This window comes from Saccostrea echinata, unplaced genomic scaffold (assembly GCF_033153115.1).
Source record: "Saccostrea echinata isolate AGI-Se365-2 ecotype Australia unplaced genomic scaffold, CSIRO_AGI_Sech_v1 ptg000015l, whole genome shotgun sequence".
In the NCBI taxonomy this organism is placed as follows: Eukaryota; Metazoa; Mollusca; class Bivalvia; order Ostreida; family Ostreidae; genus Saccostrea; species Saccostrea echinata.
The window spans coordinates 5,589,798-5,604,097 of record NW_026889764.1 but is presented as its reverse complement, the minus strand read 5'-3'; the positions used below and the strand labels follow the sequence as shown (position 1 = coordinate 5,604,097).

Genomic DNA, 14,300 nt, shown 5'->3' with positions numbered 1-14,300 from the left:
ATGTTTTAATTTGATTAATGAAGGAGTCTGGGTTCCCATGGACACACTATTTAAAACTTTGGATCCTACGGTCCAACACACCTCTTCGGTGACTCTAGGGTAAACAAAATAAAGTTTAAAAAAACATCTGCAAAATAACACATACCATTGTAAACTGCAGATAAATGGGACTATAATTACAGCCTTAATTTTCTGGTGAAAAAACCCAACCCTAGTCCTAATGACTATGCAGTGCTTGCATATTTATTTAATATATGTGCAGCCATACTGTTCACTTGAGAAGATGATTTTACAATGATTTCTAATACAGTAAAACAATTATAGCAAACATGCTTATGATGAATTCATGCTAACAGCAATTTTTTCAATCCTCATGTTTTTAATGTATTGTGTGATATAATTAATTATGTTTATAACAAAACTGCTCATCATTGCCACTTCACTATAAGTGTGTTTCACACTGTACAACATCGACTTATCAATATTGCATTTCTATATCAAATATCTATAAAATCCTGTTCTCCTGTTCCATAGTAATTAGTAATTAGAAAGTAAATCATCAAAAATTATTTGGAAACCAGAGGTTAACACAATGGGGAGTTAAAGTAAGTTACTGGAGATGTTTTTATAACTTTCTTATAACTTTCTTTGTTTTTTAAAGAATATTACTGAAAATTGCAAATATTAAACAAATTCAGTGACCATGAAAATAAAAAGCACCATGAACTGTACCAACATAGGAGATTATGAAATACTAAACTCCTCAAATTAAAAATGCTTACAGTATACAATACATGGGGATGCTTACTGATTTCACTGATTATTATCTGTTCATTTTGAAAGCAGTCAAAAATATGACAAGTTTACATATAACAGAATCATTGGTTCTGGTAGCACTGTAAAAAAAAAAGATAATTTCTCACTTAAAAGTTTCATTAGTACAGAATACCTATTTGTACATAAAAATAAAGCAATCATACTTGTATACTTTACTTGCACTTAAGTACATGTATACATGAATAGTATAAAATTTGTGATAAAGTACATATATACATGAATAGTGTAAAATTTGATATTTAGTATTCTTGGGATTTCTTAAAATGCACATGAATATGTATTATTATCAATCATGAATGCCACATATAAATATGTATTCAACAACACATGTAAATTTTAACATTACAGTACAGACAAAAAAGAGGCCTAAGGGCCTTAACTGTCACCTGAGTATTAAACAACATTTTAAAGGATCCAAGGAAGTATAAAACAGGCCCGTAGGAAGCAATTTCAGTTTGGGGGGGCACAGCCAAACATTTTTCAGTTGACAGTTGAGGGGGCACTACCGAAAATTTTTTGACAAGCAAAAAAAAAAAAAAAAAAAAGGTCATCAGGCGTTTTTAATGAGGGGGCACAAGCATATAGTATCTATGTTTACTATAGTAATCTATATATCGGGAAAATTATTGGGGGGGCATGGCCCCCCCGTGCCCCCCCCCTCCCCCCCCCCCAGTTCCTACTGCCATGTAAAATAAAACAAATATAAACTGATAGATGATTGAAGCTATGTTGCCCAAAAGCAAAAGAAATAAGATGATCGGGGATCAACAAAATAATAAGTCTATTACTCAGTAACAAATGTTAAAGCAGATCTACTTAGTTGTCTGTACCAGCCCCCATTTGTCACTTTCACCAGTTCTGACTAAACAAAACAAAAGTGCTTCAGCACTATCAGAATACCAATTGCTTTCCCTCTCACATTGGTCTCTCTTGCTCTCTCAATTTTTGAAGAGGCACATTTGCTAATCATAACTATGCACTTAGTTTGGTTGTTTGCTTAATACCTTGGAGCAGAGAAGAAGATTTTCAAAGAATTTATACATTTTCACCATATGATCATTAGAGTCCCACCCTAACTCCAGAACCACTGACCCTTCACACTTTTGGAAAAGGCACCCTTGCTCAACATCATCAGACATCTAGTTAATCTTCTAAATATACTGGGGGGGGGGGGGGGGAGACAATTTTAAAATTATTTATGAATTTTCATTATATTATCATTAGAGCCCAGCCCTAACACCGGAACCCCTATTCCTGGGGCCACAAATTTCACAATTTTGAAAGAGGCACCCTTGTTTATCATTTCCAGGCACGTAGTTTATCTGTTAAATATAGAAGAGGAGAGAAAACAAGTGTAAAGAATTTGTGCATTTTCACTAAATGATCACTAGAGCCCCACCCTAACTCCATAACCCCTGACCCTGGGACCATGAATTTCACAATTTTGGAAAAGGTACCCTTGCTCATCATAACTATGCACATAGTATATCTTCTAAAGATACATGGGGAGAGAAGATTTTTAAAGAATTTATTCAATTTCACTATAAGATCATTAGAGCTCTGCCCTAACTTCAGAACCCCTGACCCTGGGGCCATGAATTTCAAAACTTTGTTAGAGGACTTATGCTTGTCATAATCATGCCAACAGTTTGACTGATTGATGTTCAGGAGTAAAGAATATGATTTTTAAATATATCACAAAATTTGATGGTTTTAGCCAACTCCTCAGGCCCCGAAAGGGGGGGGGGGGGATGGACCATGAAATTCACAATTTTTGTACCCCTTCATCAACTGATGCTCTATGTCAGTGGTTCAGTGGTTCAAGAGAAGAAGCTGAAAATTTTCAAAAGTTTACAACCAACAGATAACAACGGACAAAAACAGATAGCAATAGGTCACCTGAGTGACTAAGGTGACCTAAAAACACATCACACACAATTCAATAAACCAGCAAACATACATTTAATATTTTTAAGAACCATTTACATACAGAGACTTCAAAAGAATTTCTAACACGATGATGACATTTGATCCCATTTTTACCTACAGAAGTAGAAAAACAGTTATGCATTAATTAGACATAATTAGAAAACTAGATATGTTTAAATTTACTCTGTGCAAAATAAAAAATTAAGACACTAAAAGGACCATGGATCTTTACTCAAGAAATGCCAATCAATATAATGAATAATGATAAAATAATAAATAATAATTTTGATCACTTATAATAAATTACTGATAAATGGGCCCCCATAAATTCAAAATGAAATGCTTGTTTGAACATGAATAAAAATTTTTGGTCAATATATATTAATTGTCCTGCCAATACTTTGTACACATACTATGAGCAAAACTGATTGTTTGAGTATGGAACGTCATAGCTGTCTTAAGGTGTGGTACATAATATAACATGGTATATTAAATGGTCACCACTTCTTGTTAAAGGGTAAAGAGCACATAATACATGGTGCGTTCAATATAATAAATGGTCGGTTCATTATGTTAAATGGTCACCACCACTTGTTATACTGTGAAAAATACATTATACATGGTGTGTTCAATGTAATAAAGGGTCAGTTTAGTATGTTAAATGGTCATCACTCCTTGTTATAGGGTGAAAGGTGTATAAATGGTGTGTTCAATATAATAAAGGATCTGATTTAACCATGTAAAATGGTCACCGCCACTTGTTATAGGGTGAAATGTATATAATACATGGTGCGTTCAATATAATAAAGAGTCGGTTCATTATGTTAAATGGTCACCACTACTTATTATAGGGTGAAACGTACATAATAAATGGTGCGTTCAATATAATAAAGGGTTGGTTCATTATGTTAAATGATCACCACCCCTTGTTATACGATTATGGTTGTATAAGAAATAGTGTGTTCTATATAATAAAGGGTCGGTTTAGTATCTTAAATGGTCACCACTCCTTGTTATAGAGTGAAAGGTACATACATGATGTGTTCAATATAATAAAGGGTCGGTTTACTGTATTAAAAGGTCACCGCTACTTGTTATAGGGTGAAAGGCACATAATAAATAGAAATCAACACGTTTAAAAAAATGCGTTAAGTACATACAATCAGTGTGCAGCTAATTTCACATGGTTTCAAAAAACACACATTAAAAGTTAGCTATGATGATTCAATTAACTGGTGTTTATGGAGAGATTTCTGTGGCACATTTCTCTTTTAGTATTCTTACTATAATTTATTGATTTTCCAATTTTATTTTAATATTTCATTTATTTATTATATTAGTTCTAACATCTTGTTTTTCCAATTCAATTTTTTCATTTCATTTTGACCTTTTTACAGACTTTCTAAATTTGAATATTTACTTGGTCACCGGAAAAACCATACAGCTTCTTTTTTTACTTTATGAAGCTGAAATTGAAAGATTATATTCCAAAGACACTTGATTCTTTAAGAAACTTTCAAAATTTTATTTCAGTATGTACATCTTCCTTTATTTCAGTAAAAAAATGTGTAAAGGCGGAGTTAGAAAGTAAGAGTAAGTAATAGTAAAAATGTTAAAATAAGAAAGTTAGAATGAGTAATCCGGGTGAAATTTTCTAAGCAAATTAGGACGAAAGGGGGCATTGCGACCTCTTATGTAAATGTTGAATATACATTGAGGTCTTGTGCGAACTATCAATGAAACGTACCGTAAAACTATATTTCCCAAAACATTTAAGGAGTCGGCCATTTCATTCTGAAAGGGGGAAGTTGGCAAATTTTTCAGTGTCAGATTATTTATTTTTATGTCTGTAAAAATAGGACGGATAATTTATTTCAAAGGTGATCTGGGTCAGATTTAATTTTCCTCTTCATGTTCATTAAGATTGACAAACCAAAAAATATTTCATTGCGGGGAGGTACCCAAACTCTATATTTTCAGGGTGGTACCACCCAACAAGGTCCATTTGTTTATTTTCTTCGCAGTGGGGGAATACTAGTATAATTTATATCTAGAATCTCCCAGCCCCAACATCACAAAATCAAATGGACGTCCCCTCCCTTACTTTCCATAGTATTCTTCTGTGTTTTCGTTTAATTCTATAAGAAATGTGATGTGAATCAGTACTCTTTTTTAGTACTTGCCTATAGTACAAAAAATTTCATGTATCTTTAAATGTATATCGTTATCAAGTACAATTGAAAAAAAGAACGGCTGATGGAAGGGGAGGGTTTAGTGTCATCTTCTTTTTGCCGTACGTAATGTGTAGTCTTCTAAGGAACATCACAGTCACTTATTACATAATTTTTCCATCTCTGTAAAAATATCATTTTTCTATGTTAAAAAAATTGTTTATAGAAAGACCACACCTCTCCAACCTTTCGTATAAAAATTATCCTCCCCCTTTTTGTCATTTGCATTATGTGTGGAAATTGGAGGAGGGGTCGTGTCTATACAGTATACAATGCTTTTAATTTGCCACATATTCCCATAGCAACATTTTTAAAGGGGGGATAAAAAAATTGACAAGCATTAAAAAATTATAGGCTCTAAGTTGAAAACCTATTGGTGGGGTGTAGTATCTACAACTTTTCGACATTTTCTTAAATCAATGCATTAAAGTGGGACACATTTCAACCATGCTCTACAAAAATATGGGGGGTTGGGGGGTTGGTTGTTGGTTGGTTGGTTGTTGTTTAACATCCCTCTCAAGAATTTTTCACTCATATGGAGACACCACCACTTGCCGGTGGAGGGCTACAAATTCTAACCTATACTCGGCACTTACGGCCATTGAGCAGTGAGGGATCTTTTTCATGCCAGCACCTACTGCAACACGGGACCTCGGTTTATACAGTCTCAACTGAAGGACCGGTCTCCACGTCCCGCAGTGGGATTTGAACCCGCGACGTAAGGATCAACTCCTTACTTCGCGACTCTAGAGCAGACACTCTAACCACTGCGCCACGCGGGCAACTGGGGGGGGGGGGGGGGGCAAGCAGCCTTTGAATGAAAATTTTCATATTAAATCAAATCGGTGCACCCTTTCCCCTCGAACCACAGGCCTACATGGATACTTAATTGATATTTTATTTTATTGTGTCAGATCAACTCGACTGATTCTGAGGTAGGGGAGGCCTGGAAGATTTTGGAAATAAATAATCTGTCCATGAAAATGTTGAAAATAAATAATCTGTCTCCCACTTGGGAGAAAATAAATAATCTGACCTAGACCGTACCTAACCTTATTAAACTAGATTTTTCAAGTTTGCGTATCCCCCCTTATTCTTTAAGTTTGGGTACCCCCCCCCCCCCCCCCACACACACACACACAAACAAAATTAAAATAAGAATATCAAAAGAAGAGTGTGGCATTTTAAACCTTTCAAAGAAAGTGGTGACCATTTAACACAATGAACCGACCCTTTATTATATTGAACGCACCATGTATTATGTACGTTTCACCCTATAATAAGTAGTGGTGACCATTTAACACAATGAACCGACTCTTTATTATATTGAATGCACTATGTATTATGTACGTTTCACCCTATAACGAGTAGCAGTAACCATTTAACATAATAAACTGACCCTTTAATATATTGAACACACCATTTATTATGTACGTTTCACCCTATAACAAGTAGTGGTGACCATTTAACATAATGAACCGACCATTTATTATATTGAACGCACCATGTATTATGTGCTCTTTACCCTTTAACAAGGAGTGGTGACCATTTAATATATTGAATCAACCCTTTACTATATAGAACACACTAGGGCTGTGTGAATATTTCAAATATTCAATACGTATCGATATTCAGGAATGTATCGTATCGAAAAAATAACTTCCAATACGTATCAGACAGGCAGTTTTCCTTATAATTCTGTAAAAAAGTTGGGAATTTCAGTTACCAAAGATTAGTTTTAACTGTTTTGAATTAAAACTGGTCAATAATGAAATAAACATTAAGGAGATAGCACATCTTAAATAACTATTACAAAACACATAGACAACTATATTTTAACATGTTATGTTAAATTAACCAAATTTTTTTCAAATTTATGCATTAAATGTCATTTACAAGACATTTTTGAAAGACTTAATAATTAATAATACAATATATCGCATATCGCTTTATAAAATATCGTATCGTATCGTATCGAAATATTTTGCTCAATACACAGCCCTAGAACACACCATGTAATATGATGTATCATACTTTAAGACAGCTATGGCGTTCCATATTTGAGCATGTTACATAAACAGAGCATCCACCTTCCCTATTTTTCCTTCTTTTCTTTACGTTTCCCTTGCTTGGTTGTTATTGGCTTTGGCTTGCTGCGGGTCTGAGGTAAGTAGGCTGTGGTAACTTGCTGCATCACTGTTAGTGATAAACAACCAAGTAATGCAAAAACACCCCACCACGATGTTCCTGTAGCAACACTAGAAAACCAGTCAGAAAACAAAGCCAGCACTAAGGTCACCGAAACTAAAGTAAAAGCACATAGGCCAGAAGTGGCGTGATAAAGTTTCATGTCCACCAGTCGAATTTTCCAGGATTTTATTAACCAGTTATACTTCAACAATAGTCCTCCTAAAGTCTGCACACATGCCCAAAGCAGTGTTATAAATCCCATGGTGCCATGCCAGGTGGTGAAATGCTCTTTGTTGTTTAACTGTTTATTGTAGTATATGACAAGAAATCCAGCAATGGCAGCAAACAATGAAGCAGCCATCATGTAGCCATGGATATTGGCTTTAGTTGGGCGTTGCCAGGATATGATAAGAGAACTACTGGGGGAGAAGACAGTTATTGCTTCAAACATCAGCAACCCCATCTAGAAACAGACACAAGGTACATATAGTCAATCAAACTCCTGAAACTGCAGTATATATAGAACCAATATTATACATACACTTTCAGTGGCATCATCAATGCAAAGTGGTTAATGTTTAATAGTGCTGGGTATCATGACTGAAAAATCCTATTGCGATATATTGCAATATCAAATTTTGTACTGCAATTTTTACTGCAAAATATCACAATATTAAATGAACAATGAAATCGGGATTCACCTATTAACCGGTAATATCGCACAGCACTATTAATGTATGACCTATAGTCATTTGCATAAATGACCTAGCTAGCTCCTCTTAAACTTTGTACCTGATATGTATCTGGATAAGAATGGTCACATGCCAATGTATCTGCTAATATGGTATGATTGTAAAGATTTAACTTGGGACAGGCGTGCTTCAAAAACATATAGTAACTCAAACTGATAACTAATGCAATACATTTATGTTACATGCAGCATCTGAATCATGATTGACAGTAAACACCCTCAGTGGCATTATCCACAGAAGTGAAGTCAAAATAGAAATTCCACAATACACTGGATTACATCTAGATAGAAACATAGGACATACTCATTCAGAAAGTATAGTATATTTGAATCCCCATCACACATCTGTATTCTTCAAACTAAGATGTATTTGTGAAACACTGATGCCCCCATATGGCAGCTTATGACAAAGGTTAAAGTTTTTCAAATGCAAGTCAAACTCCAAGGTCAAAAGGTCAAAAATGTTGGTATCCAAAGAAGGTCTTTTCTCAAGAAATATACCTAAGAAATATGAAAGCCCTAGCACCAACCATTGAAAAGTTATGCGAAGGTTAAAGTTTTTCAAAAGTAGGTCAAATGGTCAAAATTAATGGTGCCCAAGGGAAGGTCTTGTCACATGAAATACACATGTGAAATATGAAAGCCCTAGCACCAACCACTCAAAAGTTATGGACAAGGGCAAAGTTTTTCAAAAGTAGGTCAAACTCCAAGGTCAAGGAAAAGAAGGTCAAAAATGTCAGTACCCAATAAGGTCTTGTCATAAGAAATACACATGTGAGAAATGAAATCCCAACTGTTCAAAACTTATGGCCAAGGTTAATGTTTTTCAAAAATAGGACAAACTCCAAGGTCAAGGTAAAAGGGACAAAATTGTTGGTACCTGAAAAAAGGTCTTGTCACAAGGAATACACCTGTGAAATACGAAAGCCCTAATACTAATTGTTCAAAAGTTATGGCCAAGGTTAAAGATTTTTAAAACTGGGTCAAACTCCAAGGTCAAGGTTAAAAGGACAAAAATATTTATACCCAAGGAAAGGTTTTCTCACAAGAAAATACACATGTGAAGTATGAAAGCCCAAGCACCAACTGTTCAAAAGTTATGGCCAAGGTTAAAGTCTGGTGAAACTTTGCAAAAGTGGGTCGAACTCCAAGGTCAAGATCAAGAGGTCAAATATGTTGTTACCCAAAGAAATGTCTTGTCACAAGGAATACAAATGTGAAATATGAAAGCCATAGCTTCAACCAATCAAACGTTATTGGCAAGGTTAAAGTTTTTGCAGACAGAGAGACAGACAGCTAGACAGACAGACAGGGCAAAAACTATATGCCCCCAAATCTTCGATTACGGGGGCATAAAAATATCTAATTGAATGGAGAATCTTCATTGAAGTCTTTGTAGAAGAAATCATATCCCTTTTAAGACCCCCTGGCACCTTTAAGGCCGAGGACAATACTTCAAAAACTTTATATGGCACATATTCACAAAATGGACAGTTAAATGCAAAGATTTAAAACATAGGTAATCGAAGATTAGTTATACAGAGCTCACCTCAACAAATGTTATCTTTAAGTAAGGCAAAGTCCCACACTGAATTGTTGACAGATTTTTCCATTATTTCCCAATCAGGACAAGGAGCACACGGCAGGTGTGACCGGTCGGCAGGGGATGCTCACTCCTCCTGAGTCCTCCATGACACCTGATCCCACCTCTGATGTTTTAGAGGTCCGTGTTTGTTCTGCTCCAAAATTTGTATTGTTTAATGGACTTTTGAGCTTGAATACTGTTTGTTATCTCCATACATTTCACACTTAACTAATAATCTAGTAGTGTGCATCCCTAGATGCAACATTTATGCAATTTTGGTTTGATAGGGCTTGCAGTTACTTGGGAATGGCCTCATTCTAAAGACTTTTAACTGCTCACTTAACCAGAAAATGTAGGTCAAATCAAGCATCTGAAGCAAGTTTGAGAGTGTTCATTCCTTGATGCATCATCCATGCAAGTTTGGTCTATTTAGGGCTTGAAGTTACACTGGAATGAGTCTGCTCCAAAAACTTTAACATGGTCATTCATCTGAAAAATGTAGGTGAAATCCAGCATCTGAAGCAACTCTGGTAGTGTGCAACCCTTGATGCATCATCCATGCAATTTTATAGTTTCTTGATAATGGATCTGCTCAAAAAACTTTAACCTTGTCACTCATCTGGAAAATGTAGGTCAAATCCTGCATCCAAAGCATCAATAAATGTATTATCAAAGTTTGTTAGCATAAGGCTTATAGTCAATTTAGAATGAACCTGCTCCAAATTAAAAGATTTACCTGGTCACTCATACGGAAAATGTATTCAGATCCAGCATCTGAAGCAATCCTTGAAGAATCATCCATGCAAGTTTGGTCAATATAGGGCTTATAGTTACTTGGAAATGAGACCTGCTCCAAAAACTTTAACCTGCTCCAAAAACATTAACCTGGTCATTCTTTAGCTGAAATTGCAGCATCTGCAACCCTGACTGGTACAATGAAACACACTAGAAGCATCCTCCATGCATCTCTGATTAATATAGGCCATAGAAGTACTTAAAAACAAATCTGGTCCAATAAAATTAAACCTGCGATGCTGCCACCGATGCCGAGGGTATTACATAAGCCCCCCCCCCCCCCCCAACTTTGTTGAGTTGTTGAAGTGAGCTAAAATGGAGACATAACATGACAGCTTTTATTCAAATCCCTCTCTTTCAGGCCCTTGGTCTGGTATTGAAATTTAAAACCTTACTGCATGGAGCACACGCTGATCATATGCAAAAGTAATTGATTTTTCTCTTCCACTTAAAATGTTGGAGAATGCCCATTGGCTATTGACAAGAAAGTGTGACAGCCTGACAGGTTTTCAACCACTCAAAAAAAGGGGTTTTTTCCTTCAGAAAATGCAGGTATTAATATCACGAGTAAGGAATAAGGATAATTTTATCCTCTTAGTATATTAATAATTATTATTTACCGCAATAAATTTTATCAAAAGAAAATTTCTATAAATACTCACAGCTACAGCCATCAAAGTTGGATGCCATGAAAAAAGACCTGAAAAAGTTGATTATTATTATGTCGATGTACTGTAAAGGATATTTATGCATGTTGTTAATTACATGAATAGGAAGCAAGAACATTATGTGTGGGGATTATTTTGTGGGGATTATTTTCATGATACTGGGATTATGTATTGATAACATTAAATAAATATGCAGTGTGCACCAAAAGCACTAGCCCAATGCCAAAACACTAGTAAAAATTCAGTTGGGCTAGTAGAATGTAGGTCAACACTAACCTGATTGGACGATTGGAGTTTTCAGAGATATATATCTAAACATGCTAAATATTTTTATCAGTATTGTTAAAAAATGTCAGATTTTTGTTTTAAAAAAATTACATTGATGAAGTATTTATGACTTTCTCAATAATTTTCAATTCCCAGTTGTTGTCTTTCTGTCCATGCTTTGTTTGGTATTATAGTTCATTGTTCCTGGTTACTATGATAAATGGCTAAAGAATGTGAGTGGGGGAAGGGTTTCAGAAAAAAATGTTGAGAAAGACTGTCACTATTCCAAGTTAAGAAACAGCATGAATTAAAATGTAAATTACATCTAAGGACTGAAGTAAAATTTTCATTTTATTTTTCACACTTCTTGTGTGTGTGTGTGTGTGTGTGTGGGGGGGGGGGGGGGGGGGGGCTACTAAAAAATGATTTAGACTAGTAAAGCTTTGCCATTAGTAGCCTGAGTGGGCTTGTGCTGAAAAAAGTTTTTGGTGCACACTGAATATTTTTAAAGGCATTGATATGCAGGGGGATATTTACATCAAAGCTTTCTTTTCATGTATTTGCGTAAATTTCTCCACAGGTACCGGTAAATTTCCACATTTATAGTATGTGATATCTGTTAAAATTCAAATTGTCCCATGTTAATCAGTTTTGAACTGAGGTCTCATCTGATCGTTATCATAGCAACCAGAAAACTGACCAGTCTCATCTGATCATTATCATAGCAACCAGAAAACTGACCAGTCAGAAAGAGCCTTGCAGAAGGATATACATCTAAGGGTGAAGTTAAAGGGACCAGAATATATGTTAACTTGATAAAATTAGATAGGAAATGTTACATTTATAAAGAAGAAAGTTAAATTATCATTACAAAATTAAAGCCTTAGGATATTTCCTAAATGACAGAATGAGGGTATTACCCAACTACCGCCTGTAATAAACTTACTGTATCGTTTCATTTACATAAGAGTCTGAATCCTTAGAATAACTGTATCACATGTCATTTATAAGTGTATTTCAAACTGAATGAAGCATTCATCATTATCATTATTATAGTCCAATGCTGGAGGTCTGCTAAATTTTGAATCAGAGTAGTCAAAAATTCCTGGTATTGCATCAAGCTAGTGAAGTAGACTAAACCATGTATGACTTATGCTTAACAAAATGTGAAAAAAGGTTTATCCCTGAAATGTTTGAGGAATGCGGTAAGAATTAATTGTATTTTAAGCAATAGGTGTATTTCCATTGTATGAGTAACTGTACACCAATACTTAGTATCGTGATTACCTCACAGTTATCTAACTTAATACCGCTCTTTTCCGGCGAAAGTCGAGGAAACTCTAAATCTCATGAGATTTCCAGGGCATGAATTACTTACGCTAGTGACAATCAAATGATTCGAAAAATTAGTATACAGAAAGTACAATGTATTGCAAACGGTTGAACCTCAAATAGTACGTTATCTAATTTGGAATATTTAGAGGGTTTTTTTTTATCAGCTTCCAAAAGTACGATTATCAGAAAGAAATGACTGAATTTAATTAGAAGAGTCAGCTTATTGTGAACATGGTGAAAAAGTATCAATAAAAATGTTACACATGAGGACTAGGTTCTCTTAAAATTTATAAGCGTGGTTAAGCGAATGTTCTGCAAGATATTTCACCAGGACTTCTCTCATATCTGCCCTTTAAAAATCCACAATGCTCGATCTCATGTTGTATGCAAAAGCACATTACTCCCAGATAACAGACGTTTCCTACCTTCACCACGAAAGAGTTCCATTAAGTTAAGTAATCGCGATATCAAGTATTTGTGTGCATGGATAAGTATGATTACTTCACATTATGCTGAATTATTACCAATCAATTATCATGTTAACCAGAACTGGTTTTCTTTATTATTTCATTCAAGAACTAACTGTTTGGTCACAAATTAACTGTTGTATACAGCCTCAAAACTTTTAGAATTTTGATTGCAATTGCGCTGAAAGAGACACATCTTCAAGAGTGATTTTTTAATGCATTTTTTTTTTTCAGAACAGTTTCAAGTTGGAAATTATCACTGCATCAAAGTGCGATTTTTTGGACATCCTGAAAAAATGCTTTTTTGAGAAATAAGTATGATTTAGTAGGTAAATAAAGCTACCTCAAGTAGGTAAATAAAGCTATGTAGGTAATTCAAGCTACGCAGCTAAATCTAGTGATTGTACCAGATCTGTTGTTATAGAAAGATTGACTTACTACTCCCAGGCCATGCAACATAAATCATGAACCCTGTGAACGCAACTGCTGCAAAATGGGCTACCATATCCAGGAACCTGTAGAATTTATCACTTTCAACGAAAAAAATTAGGAGCAGACCGCAGTAACTGATGAAATTCCTCACTAACTGCGTCTTTTCAATCACCGACACGGCGACAGTCACAGTGGTACTGTCGGTGGTCTCGTGGTCAGTTTGGTTATTGTGTTTTACTTGTTTTTTGCCATTTCTCCAAACGCTTTACTGATCTAGTCCCGCTCTAACATTTATAACAGACAAGACCAGACCATATTGTTCCGGATTGTAAATAACCCCGCAGGGAACCCAGGCCCTGACGTTATATACTTTTCTTATCACCAGATATATAACTTTCTGCCTAATAAAGCACGGTAGGGGAAGGGAGGGGGCATTTATTTTTTTCAATAAGAAAAAATATGTAACTGTAACGTGTTCTAGGTCCGATGATTTGGACAGTCTGGGGGATGTATACAGGTATACAAATGATCAGGATCCGGTTGCACGAACGTTAGTTAAAGAATGAGTGCACTTTAGTACGTCATTTGGAACCTTTTCGGCTACCCATTTTAAGCTTTACATTACAATATATCGCTTAATTAATCTATGATTATTGCGCAAGCATATTCTTTTGATATTTATTCCTTGAATTTTTTGTCATACATATTTCTATAATTACAGACAATGTCATTGAAAAGAACATATACAAACCTTAAATTCCGGAAATTTGAACGGGACCACTTACGAATTTAAGGTATCCGCAAATAGGCGGA

General features: G+C 35.1%; 1 protein-coding gene across 1 annotated transcript; it reads right to left on the bottom strand.

Moving 5' to 3' along the window:
- Positions 1-1,515: 1,515 nt before the first annotated feature.
- On the bottom strand, positions 1,516-13,642 carry LOC133187781 (transmembrane reductase CYB561D2-like). Its single transcript, XM_061323182.1, has 4 exons — positions 13,494-13,642; positions 10,981-11,018; positions 7,088-7,650; positions 1,516-2,880 (listed from the first exon to the last, which is right to left on the bottom strand). Exons 1-3 carry the CDS (start codon positions 13,558-13,560, stop codon positions 7,093-7,095), a joined length of 663 nt encoding a protein of 220 aa, XP_061179166.1. The 5' UTR covers positions 13,561-13,642; the 3' UTR covers positions 1,516-2,880; positions 7,088-7,092.
- Between the last annotated feature and the right edge of the window lie 658 nt (positions 13,643-14,300).